Source organism: Otolemur garnettii, unplaced genomic scaffold, assembly GCF_000181295.1.
Source record: "Otolemur garnettii isolate 467f Iridium unplaced genomic scaffold, OtoGar3 scaffold00030, whole genome shotgun sequence".
Classification (NCBI taxonomy): Eukaryota; Metazoa; Chordata; class Mammalia; order Primates; family Galagidae; genus Otolemur; species Otolemur garnettii.
Genome location: NW_003852425.1, coordinates 4,840,569 through 4,860,537, shown reverse-complemented (window position 1 = coordinate 4,860,537; position 19,969 = coordinate 4,840,569). Strand labels below are relative to the sequence as shown.

Here is a 19,969-nt window from a genome sequence, read left to right as displayed (position 1 = left end):
CCTGGGACGAGTCAGCTGCTAAGCAGGACAGGCAGCAGTGGCAAAAACACCCGGCAGGCCAGATAAATGTCCTAGAGTGTTCTATAGAACTATGTGGTGAGAGACAGGGGTCTAGTTTCTCTTTTTTTTTTTTTTGTAGAGACAGTCTTACTCTATCACCCTTGGTAGAGTGCCGTAGCATCACAGCTCACAGCAACCTCCCAACTCCTGGGCTTAGGTGATTCTCCTGCCTTAGCCTCCCGAGTAGCTGGGACCACAGGTGCCCACCAGGCCTGGCTATTTTTTTGTTGTTGTTGCAGTATGGCCAGGGCCAGGTTTGAACCCGCCACCTCAGTATATGGGGCTGGCGCCCTACCCACTGTGCCACAGGCACTGCCTGACAGGGGTCTAGTTTCATTGTTCAACATGGATATCCAGTTTTTCCAGCATCATTTATTGAAGAACTGTCCTTTCTCCAATGCATGCTCTTGGTACCTTTGTCCAAGTGAGTTGATTGTAAAGTGTGGATTATTTTTGGGTTCTCTGTTCTGTCCACTGATCTATGTATCTGTTTTTATGCCAATACCAAGTTGTTTTGTTTATCATAGCTTTGTAGTAAGACCTGGAATCATGTATGTGATGTTTCCAGGTTTATTTTGCTCAGGATTGCTTTGGCTTTTCTGGGTTTCCGGTTCCACATAAATTTTAGAATTTTTTTTCTCTTTCTGTGAAGAATAATTGATATTTTGATAGGAATTGCATTGATTCAGGTAGTAAAACGCTGTCAGGATATGCTGATAGAACTAGGTTGGAAGAGAACAGTCAAGATTCTAAGGAAGGGGGACTGAGGAAAAAGAAAAAAAAAGATTCTAAGGAAGGATGGACGGATGGATGGGTGGACCGTTTATGAAAGCGAAGATGACTTGGAAAAACTGAGGTGGGAATGAGGGAAAGATATGCTTTGTAGATAAAGATATTAGAAATGGGAATGCATAGTTGGAAAAAGTAGACCGTTGTGAAACAAACAGAGCCATCTCACAATAGATATGGCTTCCTTTGTGTCTACTGCTAGAAGTAATCAATGTAAGATTCATGTATATCTTGGGTGGTCCCTGTGGCTCAAAGGAGTAGGGCACTGGCCCTATATACGGGCAGGGGGTAGGTTCAAACCTGGCCCCAGCGAAAAACTGCAAAAAAAAAAAAAAAAAAAGAGAGATTCATGTCTATCTGTTGTGATGACAGAAGCAACTATACGAGTTGATTTATAAGGATTCTTCTAATTTAAGATCTTAGATTTATACGTAGTTTTCTTTCATTAATATTGAATGCAGAAACATAAAGCTAGTATTAGGTATTAAATATCCTTACAATATTCTAAAAATGCAATTTCTTCAAAATTTAAGTGCCAACTTACATTTTATTCACCAAGAATAGGTAGGATAAGACTTATTTCCCCTCAATGCGGCCAATCCAGAGATTTACATTGTTTTTAACTGTTAATGATAAGGGGATAAACAGCATTGTTTTATTTGCATCTTTTATAACTTATCGAATTCAAGGCTTTTCATTTTATTGGCCATTTGTATCTTTGTGAATTAAGTTTTTACATTTTTGCCTCTTTCAGTTGGTTTGTCCTTTACCAACTGAAGTGAATTCACATATTGAAGACATTAAAAACCCTGTCATGTTGCAAATATTTCCGTTTACCTTCTGCTATATAGAAATTCAAATGATACGATTTCCTTTATTACTGCTTTTCTAAGCTAAGTCATACTTTGCTCATCACATTTAATTTCTCTCACTTAATATATGTTACGTTATTATGTATGTGTAAGAAAATGTACTAAGTACTAATATGTGTGAGTACCAAGTAGAGCAAAAAAGTCCTATTTTCAGCGAACTTACAAGCATGAAAGGGTGCTGGACACATTCCTTTAAGTCAGTATGTAGTAAGTGCTGTTAGTGGTAGTTTGCATAAGTGTTCTTCTGAAGGACAGGGTGTTTCCTTGAATGATTCAGAGAGATTTTAGGAGGAGTTAAAATCTGAATTAGGGCCAGGCGTGGTGGCTCACACCTGTAATCTCAGCTTTTTGGGAGCCTAAAGGAGGAAGACTGCCTGAGGCCAGGTCTTTGAGATCAGCCTGACCAACATAATGAAACCTGGTCTCTACAAAAAATACAAAAATTAGCTGGGCATGGACGTGTGTGCCTATAGTCCTAGCTACTCAGCAGGCTCAGGCAGGAGGATTATGTGAGGCCAGGAGTTTGAAGGTACAGTGAGCTACGATGATGCCATTGCACTCTAGCCTGAGCAACATAGCAAGACTCTGTTTCCTGTAAAAAATATCTGAATTAGATCTTGAAGAAGAGTTAGGATTTCAAGGGGTAAAGGTATTAAGTAAATTTTACCATAGAGGCAGTAAACAGACACAAAATGTGTTCGGGGAATAGGGGACAATCCACTTTGGGGTGACTAATGCTGTAGGAAATATTAATCATAAGACTAAACCTGATTAAATGTTTTTTGGATACTTTTTATTACGTGGTCTTTATGTGGCGTTCACAGTGCCAAGAGCTTACTTAGAATATTATAACCCCTGGAAAAGTGAAGCAGAAGCTGCCTAAAAGGTAATCCTCAATTTCACACTGTAACACCCACGGCTTTCCCTCTTGGTGTTAGCCACAACTAAATTGACTAATGTCAAATAATCTGGGGCATATCTAATCTGATTAGATATTTCAGGTTCCTTTAGGATTGAAACTTCTAGAACTCATAGATTCAAGAAAGTGTCCAATCTCATTGTGATGAAACATCATCTTATCCCCTAAATATGAGGAACTCATTATGAGGTCTTTGGCATAAATACTTTAAAAACAGAAGCAAAATAGTCTAATATCATATGTACTTTGTATGCTGTGGGTCCTCTTTGCACAGTAAAATAAAGCATGACATTACTGACATCTAGTTATAAACACAAAAACCTTAAATATAACCTATCAGTAGTTTAGTCCCCTCCCCCCAAGTTTAATTAAATTTAAGATAGCTTAAGCTAGATGCCTGCAAAAATATTTGTGATTCAATTGTGTTTTAAGTTCTAGTTATCCAATAAATTTTAAAAGTTTAGCACAGAATGATTCTTTGGGTAAGGATAAAGGGAAAATAATGCAAATATGGTTTGAAAAAGTGTAAAGTCCTATATAATCATGAAGGTTATTAGGGAAGAAAATAATGCATATTTAGCTAATTTTGGTGTTAATAAGCAAGTTATTTTGATAAAAAATAATTAAACTGATGCTACCAATTCAAACTTGAGAATTTCTGATTGTTGAGGTAGTTAATAGTCTGTTATCTGAAACCTCAGTAGCAAACATAACATACAAACTTAATACATTTTTGGTATTTATGAAATACATACGCATATAAATGTTATCACTTCTTTCCGTAAACTGTAAATGGACAAAACTAAAGAACAATTTTTTTTCATATCCAACTTAATCAACTGAAAAATAGCATGCTTTGCAGTCTTCAATATACATACACAAATTTCTTCCCTGATCTTAAAATTTTATACATTCAACTTGTATTATTCTAGTGCTATTAGCTCTATTAATTAATTTATTACACAGGGACATCAGTATGAGGAGACTCTAAAATTCACATTTGAGCAAAAATGAGAACGATGACGTCATTACTTCTTTACTGTGAGGTTCACTGTTTACTCAGCATCCCTAAATGCTAGCATGTGGCAGATCACTGGCCATAAAGTGAATTCAGGGATTTAAGGGACATAATCATAGCTTGAGTCTGTCAATAAAGTCATAACATTCCCACCATTACCTTTCTAGGACATGTCTACTACTAGAGATTACCTTCAGTTTATTGGAAAATTAAAAAAAAAATGGCATTATAAATATAATAGAGAATGAAGAAAAAAAGTTAAATCTCACTTTAAGCACTTACTAGTCTAACAGCATTAGTGAAAATGGTACTCTTTTAGTCACGGCATGAAATATGCACAAAAGCTAGGGCTATTTTTCAATTACTGATGCTTCTAAGTTGAAAATGCATTATGAAATACGATGTTGCCACGTTAACTCAATGAGTCCTTTTGACACTATATAAGTAAGTGACAGAGTAACACCACAGTTATGTGACTGGAACTCAAAATTCATGAATTGATAGAACTAAAAAGAGCTAGACAAGATTCACTTGTCCAGAATTTATGAAATTGTTTCCCAGTAAAATAGTTAAAACTATGTATATTCTCTAAGACAGTCTTTAACATGCTTGCTCTCCTGGCTAGGCAGTAGCAAGGAAAACCTTTTTTCCCAACTACTGCTTGGCAAGGATGTAAAACCAAACTGCCAAATCCTTTCTGCCAGCTGGGCTGCCCTCTACTGGATTATTTAAGGTACTCAGCCAGCAGGCCAATGCAATTTTACAAGTAGACATAAATGTGAATTTCCCATATCGCCAATGAACTGAAGTTCCCTTAATAAATTAAAAACAAAAACAAACAAACAAACAAAAAAAAAAAACAAGGAAAACAACCATGTGGCAAATTAAATTTTACCGCTGGAGAAAAAAATCAGTTAAGTGCTAATTATATACAACAATTTTGTAATTTGAGAACCAAAAGCAATGAAGTAGTTCAGTGTCTTGATCTCCTTTTCAACCTTGGAGGCAGATCTGCAGCAATAACAATAGTAACATGTAGGAGCAACAGACATATTCTAAAGTCAACCTTTTGTGATGATTTGTGTATTAATACAAATCACATTTTTATAAGTTCATTCATGTGATGGATGTTCTCTTATTTATAAACATGGGTCACAGTAGACACACACTGAAGAGATCTTATCTGTTAAGTCTCTTTCCACAAGTATCAACTTTTCAGAGCTGTCTCCTCTGTGAAAAGTCATTGTAAGTAGGAAGCTGTCTTTCTCATGGTTCATCCCCACGCCTGAGATTTGCAGTAATGTAGGACCAATTTACCATCACTGCCAAAACACTACAAAACAAACATAACAAGTTAACAAATCAAACGCAATTTTTGTTATCTTCAGATGAAATTAAGAAGTCATATGTATCATAAATTTTCATATATATATATATATATCAGTTACTTCTGTGATAGTCAAGCTATTCAAGATCCAGTTTCTATTATATCAGATACATATCAACAATAATAAATGTTTAATAAACCTGTCCCTTAAGCCTTACAGGCATGGCCGGGCAGTTGTCTCCCTTTCCCTACATCTCCAACCACAACATACGTAATTTCACAGCTGTTTTCTAGAACTGGTATTAGCATTTATACTTGGATTGTTTCCATAAACTGCCAAGAATGTGGAACAAAGTTGAGCTTACAGTTTCTTCACTTTCTTGGAAGCAGATCTGGATCACAAATTATACAAACAATATATCAAGTAGAGGCTTGGTGCCAGTAGCACTGTGGTTACGGTGCTGGTCACGTGCACTGAAGCTGGTGGGTTTGAACCCAGCCTAGGCCAGCTATACAACAATGACAACTGAAACAACAACAACAAAAAATAGCCGGGCATTGTGGTGGGTGCCTGTAGTCCCAGCTACTTGGGAGGCGGAGGCAAGAGATCGTTTAAGCCTAAGAGTTAGAGGTTGCTGTGAGCTGTGATGCCACAACACTCTACTGAGGGTGACACAGTAAGACTTTGTTTCAAAAAAACAAAACAAAACAAAATATATATATATATAGCATGTAGAATAATCAACGTATAGATGAAGGGAATCTCACTTTCTGAGAGTACAAACAGAAGATTACCTTGAAGTATAATTTATTCCTTGATTCTTCAATCACTATAGTTAGGATCCTACTACATTCAAGGTGTTAGAGATGTAATAGAGAACAAGAAAGTCATTTCTTCTTTCCAAAATAGACAAGAATGCCATGCTACTTCTTAAAATAGAGATGTGAAATAATGATCATACTAGATCGGTATATATGCTATACAAATGTGCATACACCATTAAGAAAAGAAAAAGCATTAGCTTTTTACCTCATAGAGGGTTCCAACTTCCTGGTCTGGGGAAGGAGCAAAGGACTGATTCACATAAATAAACTACAAGAAAGGAAAAAAAAGGAGATTCATTTTTAATAGTATACTGATTAACCTGCATTTTTCTGGGTTCCAATCAGCTAGCTATTTTAAACTCTCTGTTTTCAGAATTAAAGAAAGCTTCCTTAAAAGCCTTCTAATTTTCATGAAATAGCTGACTGATGTACAACTTTATGAAGATCATATCTTTCTTCCAGAGGAATAAAATAACAGAATTCCCTAACATTTTAAAACTATGAAACTTTAAAATATTTCTTACAAATAGCTATTGAAGGACTATTCAAGAAATTACATCATCATAAAATTATCTCACCAATAAATACAGAATTTCTCCTAACAAAATTTAACACAGAGAAAAACCTACAAATCTAACAGTTAAGACATTCTGTTCATTTTTGTTGGGTATATGTATGACACACAGAGTTTTCTTTTTGGTCTTAACCACCTTTGAAAACTTCCAAAGGTATTGAACTTCAGGCTGGGTTCCACTAAAGTCACCTGCAGATAGATGAAGCAGAAAAAATATATCATCACTGAAACCTAATGTGCTTAGAACTTTGTTCTTTAAAGTAGACATTGTTCATTGTTTCAGTTTAGTCTATTTTTACTAAAATATTTCTAGTACTTAAAAAAAAAATCCCTGAAGATACTGAAACAAGAGATCACAGTGTCAAAGTGCCTTTTTATAAGTTTCTTTTTGGAAAACAAGACATACGTAGGTAACAAACGTAATATATCCAATTTCTTTTTATGCCTATAATTAATTACTGAGACTAAATATTCTAGACCTAATAGTATTTTTAAAGAACACCTGCAGAACAGTTGGCTAGACACTACTTTGGTCATCAATTGTAACAGGTATAAATATTGCTAATATTTCTCCCTTAGGCAAAACAGTGTGGTAATTAAGTTTATAGATTCTACTGAGAAGGATCTCAGTTTGAATCCTGCCTCTACATATAACAGTTTTCATCCTGTTTTCTTATATGTAAGATTTGGAAAATAACAGTACCTAAACATTTTGAGTTTGCTTAGAATGATAAAATGAAATAATATATACTAAGTATCAATGTCTGGTGTATGTACTTAATGCACATTACTAAATTATTTTAAAATACTTCATGCCTAAATATCAATTCATGGTTACGGCTAATTATAGTCCTAACATAACAAATTTCAGAAATATGCCAGGCGTGGTTGTTTGAGCCTACAATCCTAGCTACTTGAGAGGCTGAAGTGGGAGGGCTGATTAAGCCTATGAGTTCAGGATCAGCTGGGGCAACATACTGAGACTACAACTCAAAAATAAAAATTATTGTTAAAAAATGTTCAGAAATAAGACAGAAAGCATGTGCATCTTAACGTGAATTCCCAATTATACAAATATAATTTGTGTATAGTTTCTGGCAATTTAACCAAGAGTGAACACTAACTGTACTCTTTTGGTACAGTACAAATTAGAGCAAGGGCACCCAATGACAATTTTTTCCAGCAAAAATTCATAAGCATCTATGATGTGCTAAAAACTATACAAAGTGTGGAATTATGAAAAGTAGTATGAACTCTCCCCTTAAAGAGCTTAAGAACTATTGGAGAGGCAAACACACAAAAGTAGGAAAAAATATACACGAGAAATGTGAACCTAATGAGGTATGTAGCAGACAGAAAAGTGGCATTTGCCTAGCCTACCAGAAGGGTGAGGAAAGGCTTCCTGGGAGAGATACCTGAGGAACGAGGAGAATCAATCAGTTGAAGAAGGTAGTGATTACAACTGTGTAGGCAAAGGAGACAAAGTAAGATAGTGGGAATGTCCACATGGATAACAGAACAGGTGGAGAAAAGGAATTCAGTGTGATGTGTGACAAGAGTTCCCAACTGAAGTAGCTATAGTTAAAAACAAAGGAATTCAACTAGTTTATTTTTTGAGACAGTCTCACTATGTCACCCTTGGTAGAGTTCCATAGCATCACAGCTCACAGCACCCTCCAGCTCTTGCGCTTAAGGGACTCTCTTGCCTCAGCCTCCCAAGTAGCTGGGACTACAGGTGCCCGCCACAACACCCAGCTATGTTTTGTTGTTTAGCAGGCCCGGGCTGGGTTCAAACCCACCACCCTTGGTGTATGCGGCTGGCAACTTAAACACTGTGCTACAGGTGCAGAGCCATTCAACTAGTTTAAAAGAGATAAAGCTGAAAGTGTTTGCATACCATAAAGTTCTATATAAGTATCAGGTCATCGTCACCAATCCTGCTGAAACTAGAAGGGGCTTTTATAAATATAATTTGTTATTTTATTTGAGATGGCGCCTCAAGCTATCCCCCTGGGTAGAGTGCCATGGCATCACAGCTCATAGCAACCTCCAACTCCTGGGCTTAGGCGAGTCTCCTGCCTCAGCCTCCCAAGTAGCTGGGACCACAGGCACCCACCATAACGCCCGGCCATTTTTTAGGGCTTATGAAAGTAAAATTTCCATGGGCAGTGCCTGTGGCTCAGTGAGTACGGCCCCAGCCCTATATAACAGGGGTATTGAGTTTGAACCGGACCCCAGTCAAACAGCAACAAAAAATAGCTGAGCATTGTGGTGGGCACCTGTAGTCCCAGCTGTTTGGGAGGCTGAAGGAGGAGAATCATCTAAGCCCAGAGTTGGAGGTTGTTGTGAGCTGTGACACCACAGCACTCTACCAAGGGCAACAAAGTAAGACTATATCTCAAAAAAACAAAGTAAAATTTGCAAAAATCCAAAAATTGGGGCAGATAAAAGTATTTTCCTGAATCATGATTGAGCTTATTTTTTTGGAGAATGACACTATGCTGCCCTCAGTACAGTGCAGTAGGATCACAGCTCAGAACAACCCCAAACTCTTGGGCTTAAGTGATTCTCTTATTTTAGCCTCCCAAGTAGCTGGGACTACACGCGCCCAGCCCATTTTGCTGGGGTATTTTGTTTGTTGTTTTTGTCGTTGTTTAGCAGCTCCTGGAAGGGAGTCATACTAGATAATTTTTAGGGCTTGAGCCTGTTAGTACCTCTTACTGTAGAAATATTTAATCACTTGCTACAGCAGAGGGCAAACTCCTCCTCAGTTTCAGCTTGCATCTCAAATTTGCTCACTTTGCTTTCAAGAGGGCCTGTCAGCTATTCTGAGGTTCTCCTTTTCTCAGTGTTGTCAGATGCTAACCCTGCTGGTTGCTGTTTTTTCCACCACAGTTGCTTCCTGTGCCCGTTGGGGGTTTGTCCCTACCAATGTGTTTTCGGGTTCATGAGGACATTTTGTCACTTTGTTTTGTGATAAATGCTAATCATAGGTTTTTAGTTTGCTACTTAATTGACTTATTTTTCTTCTGGAAAATGAGAGATTCGATTATGTCTTCTGACACCACTGCAATCTTCCCAGAATTTCTAACAGTTTTTTCCCTTTAACGGGTTCATGAGGATATTTTGTCACTTTGTTTTGTGATAAATGCTAATCATAGGTTTTTAGTTTGCTACTTAATTGACTTATTTTTCTTCTGGAAAATGAGAGATTCGATTATGTCTTCTGACACCACTGCAATCTTCCCAGAATTTCTAACAGTTTTTTCCCTTTAACGTCCATTTTGCTAGACACACGTCAATATTGAGAGATTGCTTGATGAAAATCAGAAAACATAAACTCTAGTTTAATTTAAGAAAGTAAGAAAATGACTCTTATGTTTCTGATCACTTAAATAGAAAAGGATAATCAAATTAACTATAGAAGCTTTCATTTAACCCATATGAGATTGTTCTTATAGGTTAAAATGGTGATTGATGGCAATCTTCCATGGTAAAAGCAAATATACTTGATATTAAGTCCTTTCAGATCACAGAAAATAGGCAATATAAAATTTCAAGCTTCTAATACTAATATGAGACATACTATCATTTCATCTTTTCTTCTATTTTGGTCTACTGTTGCTATTTCTGAACACTTTTCTTCTTTATTTTTAAAACTAATGTTTTAAATTATTTGGTACTACTGTTTTCTTACCTTACCAACTCTTCATGTTGCACCTTTAGTGGCGCTACAGCCTCTGCTCATTTCTATGCAGTGTATATCCTCATTCCTCTGACCTTTCCATTTAGACTGGAACTCTAGGCAACATCCTCTGCTTTCTGAATGTTTAGCAACCATATGTACGCAGACCACACTAAAATCTATCGCCTACCTTTGACATTCCCTCGTCCATTAAATTCTATATGGCATTCTTATCAATTATTTTCAATACTTTTCCTAAACAACTTTCCTTGGAGGGATCCCTGGCTTTATGTCACTCTTGCCTCAAAGAACTTCTAGTGATTCATCTCTCTTGCATTTACTTTTATTTACTTTTAACTGATGTCCTTTCTGTTGGAGCAACTCACAGCCAAATTCTTTTTTTATTTTTCCAAATTTTTAAGTAAGTCAGTTGTTTGCTCCTTACTAAGAGAAGTTGAACAGGCCCCCCACTTTGATTAGTTGACTCATTTTACCTGTTTTCACTCCTGCACTCACTAGTGAATATATCACACCCCCCCATGCTCACACACACAAATGCTTAATTTGTACTTCAAAGACAGTAATTCTTCAATTACCTACCAACTCATATGCTGAGTTAATGATAACCAAGAATGTGGTCTATTTGTAGATGATAGTGTGTGATACTTTCCTAGTTGAGATACCAAATTCAAAACCAGTGGCATTTAAAGTATTAATCCCTACTACACCAACATCATGAAGTGCTTACTAACATATACTACATGAAGTAAGTCTAGCTCTTAAGGTTCTTTCACGATATATATGTGTGGCAAAGACTCACTACTTATCTCAAGAAAAAAAGGGGGAAAAAGCAATGCTGGTAACAAAACGAACTTAAAAAAATCTTCTGTGCTGAGGTACAGATAATGTAATGTTCTATGACAGATTTTTCTGCATGGGTATTCAATGACTTTCTGAGGAAACCTATCAATATAGTGGGTTAAAAAAAAAGTTCACATTGTACAGCAAATCTAAAACTCATTTCATTTCAGGATTCCACAGAGAATCTTTTCATAAAGTAAATTTTACCAATAAAAAGATAAAGAATATAACAAAAAAGTAAGACCTGTGGCCCCATATATATTTCTATAAACAAGTTATTTTTTATGGCATAAGAATTACTGCAAATTTCTATAGGAAATTACTGATCAATTTCTATAGGAAAATGATCGCCACTGGTTTCATACCAACTGTTCTGAGGCCACAAGTTTAAGGAATTTTTTGATGAAGTCAATGAGTCCTTGGATGGTCCGGGTTCGCTCCACGGCCCACTTCTTTGTTTTCATAATAGGGGTGTCTCCCACAGCCTTTAGTAGAATATCAACTGTAAAAGAAAAATAAATTACTAACAACTACATGGAAACATCTAAGGAGAATGTGATATAAAAGACTTTAGAAAACCTTAATCATTAATCTACATATATTTCATGTGCTTATGCCACTGAAGATATATCAGAGACATAAAAATTGTAAAAGTCTTTTTCATCATTTATTTTTCTTGACTCTACAAAGTTCTCCTCATGGAGAAAATCCATGGGGATGTGTTTTAACCTAATAAGCAGTTCCAAAGAGAATACAAATAATCAATAAGATACGAAGAAAACTGCAAAGTAAAATGACGTGATGGCCTTTTTCACTTACGGAGAAAGACCAGAATAATTGTATCGATCATATTGCTGCTGAGAATATAAATAAAACAGTATATCCTTCCTGGAAAGCAATATGTTAATACAGATCCCCATACTTAAAGATACGCTTTGATTCAGTAAAACTTTTAGAAATTTAGTCTAAGAAAATATGAGCTATATAAAGATTTAATTAGAATGATTTCACTTCCATTTAGGCATTTTTTATTTTTATAGAAAAAAATCAGTAAACCTAAATATCTAATAAGAATATTAACTCTAAGAGAGAATGAAGAATACAAAATCTAAATTGCCTTAAATCCTGGCTCTGCCATTTGCTAGGTATAAACATATATACACAACAGAACCTCTATAGCTAACCACCTCCAGTTGACCTCATTTTCACAGACCAGATACACATCACATGTATGTGTCAATACAGCTGTGGAACCTCTGAAAGGTGACCACCCAAGGGACTGCAACAAACTAGTCAACATAAAGAACTAAGTCTATTGTCCTGATATATACATGTGGTACATGTCCAGTCTATGATAATTAGGTCAACTAAAGGAGGTGGTCAACTATGGATGTTCTACTGTATAAATATTTCTAAATAAACTTTTTAATTTCCCCATGCTACAGTTTCTCCAGTTGTAAAATGGGGACAATAGCACCAACTTGGCAGGGTTGTGAGAATTAAATGAATAAATGTTTAAAACAGTATCTAGCACATAACTCATAATTCTTTTTTTTTTTGGCCAGGGCTGGGTTTGAACCCACCACCTCCAGTATATGGGGCCGGCACCCTACTCCTTTGAGCCACAGGTGCTGCTCATAACTCATAATTCTTGAAATTTAAGATTAAGCACCCATTAAAGAAATACATTATAAAATTATATTTAAAAGTGACTAAAACCATCAACAAAAAATATTTGCATAAATATAAAACTATATGTACCAAAACGTTATTTCTCAGTAGTAACATTAGAGAATTATTTGGTTTTACTTATGCTTTCAGTAACTATCAAATTTTCAATAAAATTAAAGTAAGTTATTAACAATACAATAACCAGGGTCAAAAAGTTTCAGAGAGAAAACATAGGTTTCAATGATCCAAAATACAGATTATACAAGCCTAAAGACTATGCATCCGCCTCTTCACGTTATTTCAGAATATTAAGGGTGTCTCTTTCAGAAATTTTGCTTAAAAAAACAAACAACTATGATCAAAAGCAAAAACACTGAAAACAAAATAGTATAATGCTGCCCCCTAAAGTTTCTTCTGTTACATCCTTCTTGCCCCATCCTCTAGTATTAAAAAGTTGGGACTCCATAGGGTCAGAGATCTATTTATTCACATTAACTCCTAAAATGAAGGCACCTAAACCACGTGTTGCATAGTTTATCTCCATGCTAAATAACTACTTGATTACCCTAGCTAGACTACCCTTTATTTTAGGAATAGAAATAAATCTGAAGATAACAGAGATTTTGTTTAGCCTTTGACATCTCTCTTCCCTGCTCCCTCAATCCCTATGGGATATTATTAATTCAGTTAATGCAATTAGGCATTTCAAGAAAGGAAGAAATATTAAGAGATAAACTACTGACGGAAGAAGGGAGGGCAAGAAGCATGAACAGGAAAAGTACTTTAATTATAGCTGTACTCTCTGTTTAAGTTCTAAAGGCAATTTGCTCGTAGTTCTGAACTTTGGTTACACATCAGAATCACCTGAGGGAATACTAAAGCAAAATCGTTCTGAAGAAGGGCATTGGCACTAATATGTTCAATAGCTCCCCCAGGTGAACAAATGTGGCCCCAGGGCCAAAATTTTGGCCTATTTCAACAAATTTAAGTTTCTCTCATCAGACTGCCCTAATTTTTTTTTTTTTTTTGAGGCAGAGTCTCACTATGTCACCCTAGGTAGAGTGCTGTGTCGTCACACCTCACAGCAACCTCCAATGCTTAGGCTTAAGTGATTCTCTTGCCTCTTGACTACAGGCACCCAGCTATTTTTTTTTTTTTTTTTGCGGTTGTCATTGTTGTTTTACTGGCCCTGGCTGGGTCGGGATCTCCCAGGCTCAGTGGATGTGACTGGTGCCCAGGCAAGAAGCCCTCATTTTTGAGGGCCATCTCAGGTTAGAAAATCAATAGCCTGTAACTAAATTTTATATTGGGGAGGTGAACTCAAATGCTAACAGGAACCAGAAAATCAAAACCTGATTTTATTTTATTTTTTTTGAGACAGAGCCTCAAGCTGTCCCCCTGGGTAGAGTGCCGTGGCATTACAGCTCACAGCAACCTCCAACTCCTGGGCTCAAGCGAGTCTCCTGCCTCAGCCTCCCAAGTAGCTGGGACCACAGGCGCCCGCCACAACCCCGGCTATTTTTTGGTTGTAGCTGTCATTGTTGTTTGGCGGGTCCGGGCTGGGGATTCGAACCCGCCACCTTAGGTGTACGTGGCTGGTGCCTTAGCCGTTTGAGCTGTAGGCGCCGAGCCCAAAACCTGATTTTAAATGACAGCTCAAGCTGTAAAAAATATTGTGCAAAGAAAACATGCCCGCAGACAATATATGGGTCGTAAGCCACTACTTTTTTTGGCCTGTTTTACACAGCTATTGTTAGGGTCAAATAAGCTTTTGACTACGACTGCTAGAACTTAAAACAGCAAACCTGTTGAAAGTCTGCTCCTGCTTATGATAAATTGGGAAAAAACGCAAAAAAAAATTTGGTTAAAGTGTGGGATTAGTTTTAAGACAGATTCTAGTGACTACTATAGAAATAATCACAGTGCATCGAATGGAAATGACAGTAATTGTCCCCAAACGTAATGGCGGTCCTGTTTGAAGAGAGTAGAACTTGGGGGGTAGTCCTAGGACAGAAATCCTCTACAGCAGCAGAAACTAAAGATCGATGAAAAGGGCCGGAGATCACTGGGATTTTAAGAGTCTGGACTGAGAACCTCCTCTTCGAATAGAAGTTTATTTTGTTTTCACGAAAAGGCAACTCTTAAATTTACATGGCATGCTTCAGAACAATTAACTTTAGGAATTCCTTTATCTTACAATGGCACACTAATTCTCCAGCAATAATGGCTTGCAGACAAGCTAGTTCAAGCAGTAACTTCCTTACGAGGGTTCCAAAATGTTTTTTTCTTAAGGCATGGTTTCCCTTAGCGTTCTTCACATTGGTTAAGATTTCAGGTTTTTGGTTTAAGGAGTAAATCGCACTTAGTGGGGTTGGCGAAGCGAACTAGTCGGAAGGCGTGAATTCTACCCCACCTATTAGAATAATTCTACCCCACCTAATTAGAATAATTACCACCTGTGTTTAATATAAGGCACTACCGAGATGCCACTCAGCTCCCCCTTTCGGAGTGCGCTTCCTCTTTTCTAAGGACTGGTCAAACGGCACCTCTGGGACGCACCCTTCTCAATTTTGCTTCTTTCCTGGCCACCACCCCTCTTCGATGCAATCCGAACATCCCGCCTCTCTGCCCAGAAACTGCTCTCAAAATTACTTTTTTTCTTGGTGTCGCCAGCGGGTTCCTCTGTCCCCGGGGAGACTGCAGCGGAAGAAGGAGTATCTGGAGTGGTTGTTTCTGGGGAAATCTCCGTAAGTCCTTCACCTCCAGGGGCAGTTGAAGAAGGTAGCTGCAGCACCGATTCCTGCTCCTCCGCCATCTTGCTAGCTGGGAAGCGGGAGCGGAAGTCGCGGCTGAGAGCGTGCAGTGGGCGAGCTTTGAGCCGGGGAGCGTCGCAAAGGAGGCGCCGAAGTAGGGGACGGAACTCAACAGTGAAAGTTGGGATTTCTTGCTAGTCCTCCTTGCAGAACCTGTCTCAGACCTCTGATAGCTGATATAACGCTCAACGTTTTCCTTCAGCAAAAACCTCGGAAAACAGGCCAGGAGCAACGTCACCACACTCCACCCAGGGATCAGATGCCCCTCGGAAACATGGGCTCGGACCTACAGACGTTTCCGCTTCCCTCCGCTCCTGCCCCGCCCAGGCCCCGCCCCTCACAGGGCCCGCCCATCAGCTCTGGAGCGCGCTCGCGCGCGTGCGGGAGGGGGCGGGTGGGGAAGGATCGCCGGCTAGATCCCGAGGCGAGGCTCGCGCGCCCGCCCCCGCCCTGGCCCCCAGCGCCCACCCGGTCGGCCCGGCCCAGCCATGATCAAGGCGATCCTCATCTTCAATAACCACGGGAAGCCGCGGCTTTCGAAGTTCTACCAGCCCTACGTGAGTATCCGCCCGCCGCCGATCCGGGCGAGGGGGAGTCGTTGGCAGCGGGCAGCGCCCAGCGCGGCTTCCTCAGAGCGACCCCCTCTGGCGCGCTGCGGCCCTGCCCGCTCCCGGGCCGCCTGGAGCTTCCCGCTGTCAGCCTCCCGGTGGGTGTGAGCGGGGTGTCCACCTCTCGCCGCGCTCTCAGCCTCCGACGTGGCTCTGCCCGGGTGGCACCTCCGCCGGTCTGTGGGCTTGGTGGTTTCCTGGCTGCGCGGGCGAGGCCCTCGCCGGTCCGGCAGCCTCAGCCCACCGATGCCCCGCGAGCCCACCCGGCGCCTGTGCCCTCGGGAGCCCGGGAGGACAGTGCGGAGCTCGTTCTCGCCGCCCCACCTCCCTGACTCCCAGCCTTTCTAGGTGGACCACTCTCTCTTCTGGGCAGAGGGGCTGCGGTTTTCCCCTGTAATCCTCTCGTAGCGCCGTAACTTTGGCTTCCTGCCTCGAGCTAAATGCACGCTTTGTACAGTCCTGTGTGTTTCCACACGTGATCACCTGCCTGCTACTGTGACTTTCAGATGTCTCTATTAAAGAGAGAGAAGTGAGGACAGGATGTTTTTATGGGGCTTTTTACCTGCTGGCTATAAATTATTTACTGTCTAAGTAATTGGTCACATTTGTGGTTGACCAGTTAGAACTATGATTCTGTACTTGTAGGAAGTTAGGATTTCAGCTTCAGCTTTGGCATTTTCTACGTAAGGGAATTTGCCCTAATATGTAGCTTTCCTTCTACTTAATGTTTGTAAAACTTCTCTTTTAGACCTGTAAATATTGATTGGTAAGATTGGTAAGTGCAGGAGGCTTTAAAGTAATAAAGATAAGTAGTGGTTTATTGATGATCGAGGAGGGGTTTTATAGACTTACTCACTTTTGCTTATCTGAGGGCGGATTCACCAGGGGCGAAACCCATAAAATTGCACTTTCAGTGGTAGGACTAAAGTGAGGTGTAACTAATTGTGTTTTATTGGGGTATTCTGCTTATAGCCAGAAATGAACTTCAGTTTGCTTTTGAAATTGTGCCAAGACCAACATTTTTAAGCATATAACTCCCAGATGGAAATCATTCCTGCCATTAAAAATTAAATGTGAACATGTCAGTTTGCCTAAAATGATAATGCAATCTGTGGAAGTGTTAGTTGAAGTGAGAAATCTTGAGCTTACTCTTCATTTCCTCCTTTCAGTTTTCTTAGCCATAAAGAATATTTTCTCCGGTGGTGCCTATGGCTCAAGGAGTAGGGCGCCAGCCCGATATGCCAGAGGTGATGGGTTCAAACCTAGCCCTGGCCAAAAAAAAAAAAAAGAATATTTTGTCTTCCTCTTGTATGGCTTTAATTCTGTTTAACTCATATAGGAATGATTCTGCTTAAATCTTTAGGATACTATTCTAGTTGATCTTTCTGTTGAAAAAAATGCCATTAATTTTCTTTTGTACTCCTTGGCTTATGATATAGTAATGCTAGGCTTTATTGAAGGAGTTTTTCTTTTAACCATTTTGCCAGTGCTACTTATTCACAGTGTAATAAAGGCATGTTGCAATAGTGAAATAGAATTTAAAAATCACCTAAACTTAAACAATATTCAAAGTAGTAGGATTCTTGGCTAATCTATAGTATCATTGTAACCACTACTGTAGTAGAATTTAACTAGGTGCATAAAATGTGGAAATCCAGAAATACACCTTTCTCTAGTCCATCACTGGGAACAGAACTACTCTTCACCTTCACTCAGGTAGTGGTGAAAGTTAGTAGGGGAAGAGGCAGTTCTGGCAGCAGTGTCAGCTCTGGTGGCGGTTTTTGGACCTTGCATGAGAAACAGTGCTACTGGAGACGAGGAGCTAGAGGGTATAAGAGGAAGAAAGTAGAAGTGGGGTACTAGAAGTTGTTTCTGTGTATTAGTCTTTTATAAATTGGGTTTTGTTGACTGTATGTATTTTTGTCTTTCAGGAATAATTTAATTTATTTACATATTTGCTTCTTCCATTAGTCCATAACCTGTTTGAGGGCAAATATTCTTTTTCATTCATTTATTCTTTAATTTGGCAATAGATATTTATTTCATGTCTACCAGTACAGGCACTGTTTTAAAATCTGGAGACGAACAAACATACTAGCATGCTGTGGGAGGGGCATAGACAGAGCTAATAAAAAGTAAGTTAAATATTACATGCTAGATCATGATGAATGCTGTGGGAAACATGAGGCAAGGAAGAATAGGGACTATGAGGATGAAAATGTAAAACAGGGTAGTCAGGTGAGTTCTCACTGAGAAAGTGGCATTTGAGTAGAGGTTTGAATGAGGTAAGAAAGCCAACCTTGCAGAAAATCTGGGGAAAGAGCATATTTGTGTCACCTCCAGCAGTGAACACTAAGTCTTGGATGTAAACTTTTTAAATGCATTCACTTAGAGTTTGCTAGCTTGAAATAGAGTTTGGTTTAGAATTGACTTCCCAAATTGCCTTCAACTTTCAAAATTTAGTCCTTTATGAAATAGAGGTTTTAGAAACTCACACATTTAGCACAAAACGGTGTGCTATTTCTGTTTTAAGTTGAAAGAAGTCTCCAAGAAGCATATTTCCAGTAAGATTGGCAATTGTGACTTTAATTTATTAAGCAATATCTAAGGGTGTGAGTGGGCTTAACGGTTCCAGACTCTGACAGGATGCTGAGGTTTGAGTCTAACAGGAACGGTTTAACATTGAGTAGTTTGAAAATTGTTTCACCATTTGCCAGTTACTTTCTCCTCCTCCCCAGTATTTTCATTCCTGGTTTATCCCCCCTCAGGAGTATACACCTTGTATGTAGTACGTTCATCTCTACACCTTAACAGTGTGGATTTCCATTTCATACTCTAGATTTTAGATTTGATTGTGCCTCCAGGCTGTTATGCGTGAGACATGAAGTTGAGTACCTATTTTGCTAAACTGAAGTTTTGGTTCATTCCACCAGAGTCAAACATTAATTCCAGGGTGGACTCAGAATGCATCCCCTTGTGTTTTTGCTTTCTATATCCTTGGACTATGACTACCTAAGTTCAAATGCTTCTCTTGGTTTGTCTTTTTATATTGATGCTTAGCCACAGCTGCTTGGCATTAATAACCTTTAGTCTTCTAACATTTTCCTGACAGTGTATTTGTGTTTTTACTATAAATAACTGAGACTTACACTTTTATAAACCAGATACATTTTTATACAGCTGTCAAACAAGAAAAAAAATCCAATTTTGAGTTGTGATTTCTGTGCAATTAATGTACCATGGCATATCCTGTCATGAATGACTTTAACAAAGTAGGTGTTTTTTGTTGTTGTTGTTGTTTGTTTGTTTAATACAGAGTCTTACTTTGTCACCCTTGGTAGAGGGCTGTGACATCATAACTCACAGAAACCTTAAACTATTGGGCTCACGTGATCCTCATGCTTAAGCTTCCCGAGTAGCTGGGACCGTCGGCGCTGGCCACAGTGCCCAATTATTTTTAGAAATAGGGTCTCACTCGTGCTTAGGGTGGTTTTGAACCCCTGAGCTCAGGCAGTCCACCTGCCTCGGCCTCCCAGAGTGCTAGGATTACAGGTGTGAGCCACTAAGCCCAGCCCGAAGCAGTTTTTCTTTTATATGAATTGTCTTAATTGTTCCCATATGTAAACGATTATGTTTATATATGCATGTCAGAAAATTTTCAAACTGTAACATACCTGACTTTTTTTCAGTTTTCATATAAACTGTATCTGATTAAGTTTTTTGTCAACCAAATGCAGACATCACTAGGAGGAACTCTAAGATTATTCTTTCTTTCTTTTTTGGAATTTTTTCCCATAGAAAGTAGAGTATTGGCTCCGTGCCTGTGGTTTAAGTGGCCAAGGCGCCAGCCAAATGCACCTAAGGTGGTGGGTTCGAATCCAGCCCCGGGCCTGCCAAAACAACAATGACGGCTGCAACCAAAAAAAAAATAGCCAGGCGTGGTGGCA

General features: G+C 38.9%; 2 protein-coding genes across 3 annotated transcripts in view; one reads left to right on the top strand and one right to left on the bottom strand.

Moving 5' to 3' along the window:
• Positions 1–2,266: 2,266 nt before the first annotated feature.
• ATG12 (autophagy related 12) lies at positions 2,267–15,662 on the bottom strand. 2 transcript variants are annotated; one of them, XM_003788902.3, is made up of 4 exons: positions 15,254–15,662; positions 11,296–11,432; positions 6,016–6,078; positions 2,267–4,991 (listed from the first exon to the last, which is right to left on the bottom strand). In XM_003788902.3, the coding sequence occupies exons 1-4, from the start codon at positions 15,414–15,416 to the stop codon at positions 4,932–4,934; spliced, it is 423 nt and encodes a 140-aa protein (XP_003788950.1). In that variant the 5' UTR covers positions 15,417–15,662; the 3' UTR covers positions 2,267–4,931. The 2 variants fall into 2 exon arrangements, with proteins under 2 accessions (XP_003788950.1, XP_023368465.1); XM_023512697.1 differs by lacking the exons at positions 2,267–4,991; positions 11,296–11,432 and having other exon boundaries at positions 6,017–6,078; positions 15,254–15,584.
• Positions 15,663–15,691: 29 nt separating this feature from the next.
• AP3S1 (adaptor related protein complex 3 sigma 1 subunit) overlaps positions 15,692–19,969 on the top strand; it is a 63,107-nt gene continuing 58,829 nt past the window's right edge. The window contains exon 1 of the mRNA XM_003788901.2: positions 15,692–15,971. Within this exon, the coding sequence (XP_003788949.1) occupies positions 15,903–15,971 (69 nt within the window). The 5' untranslated portion in view covers positions 15,692–15,902. The remainder of the gene's footprint in view (positions 15,972–19,969) is intronic.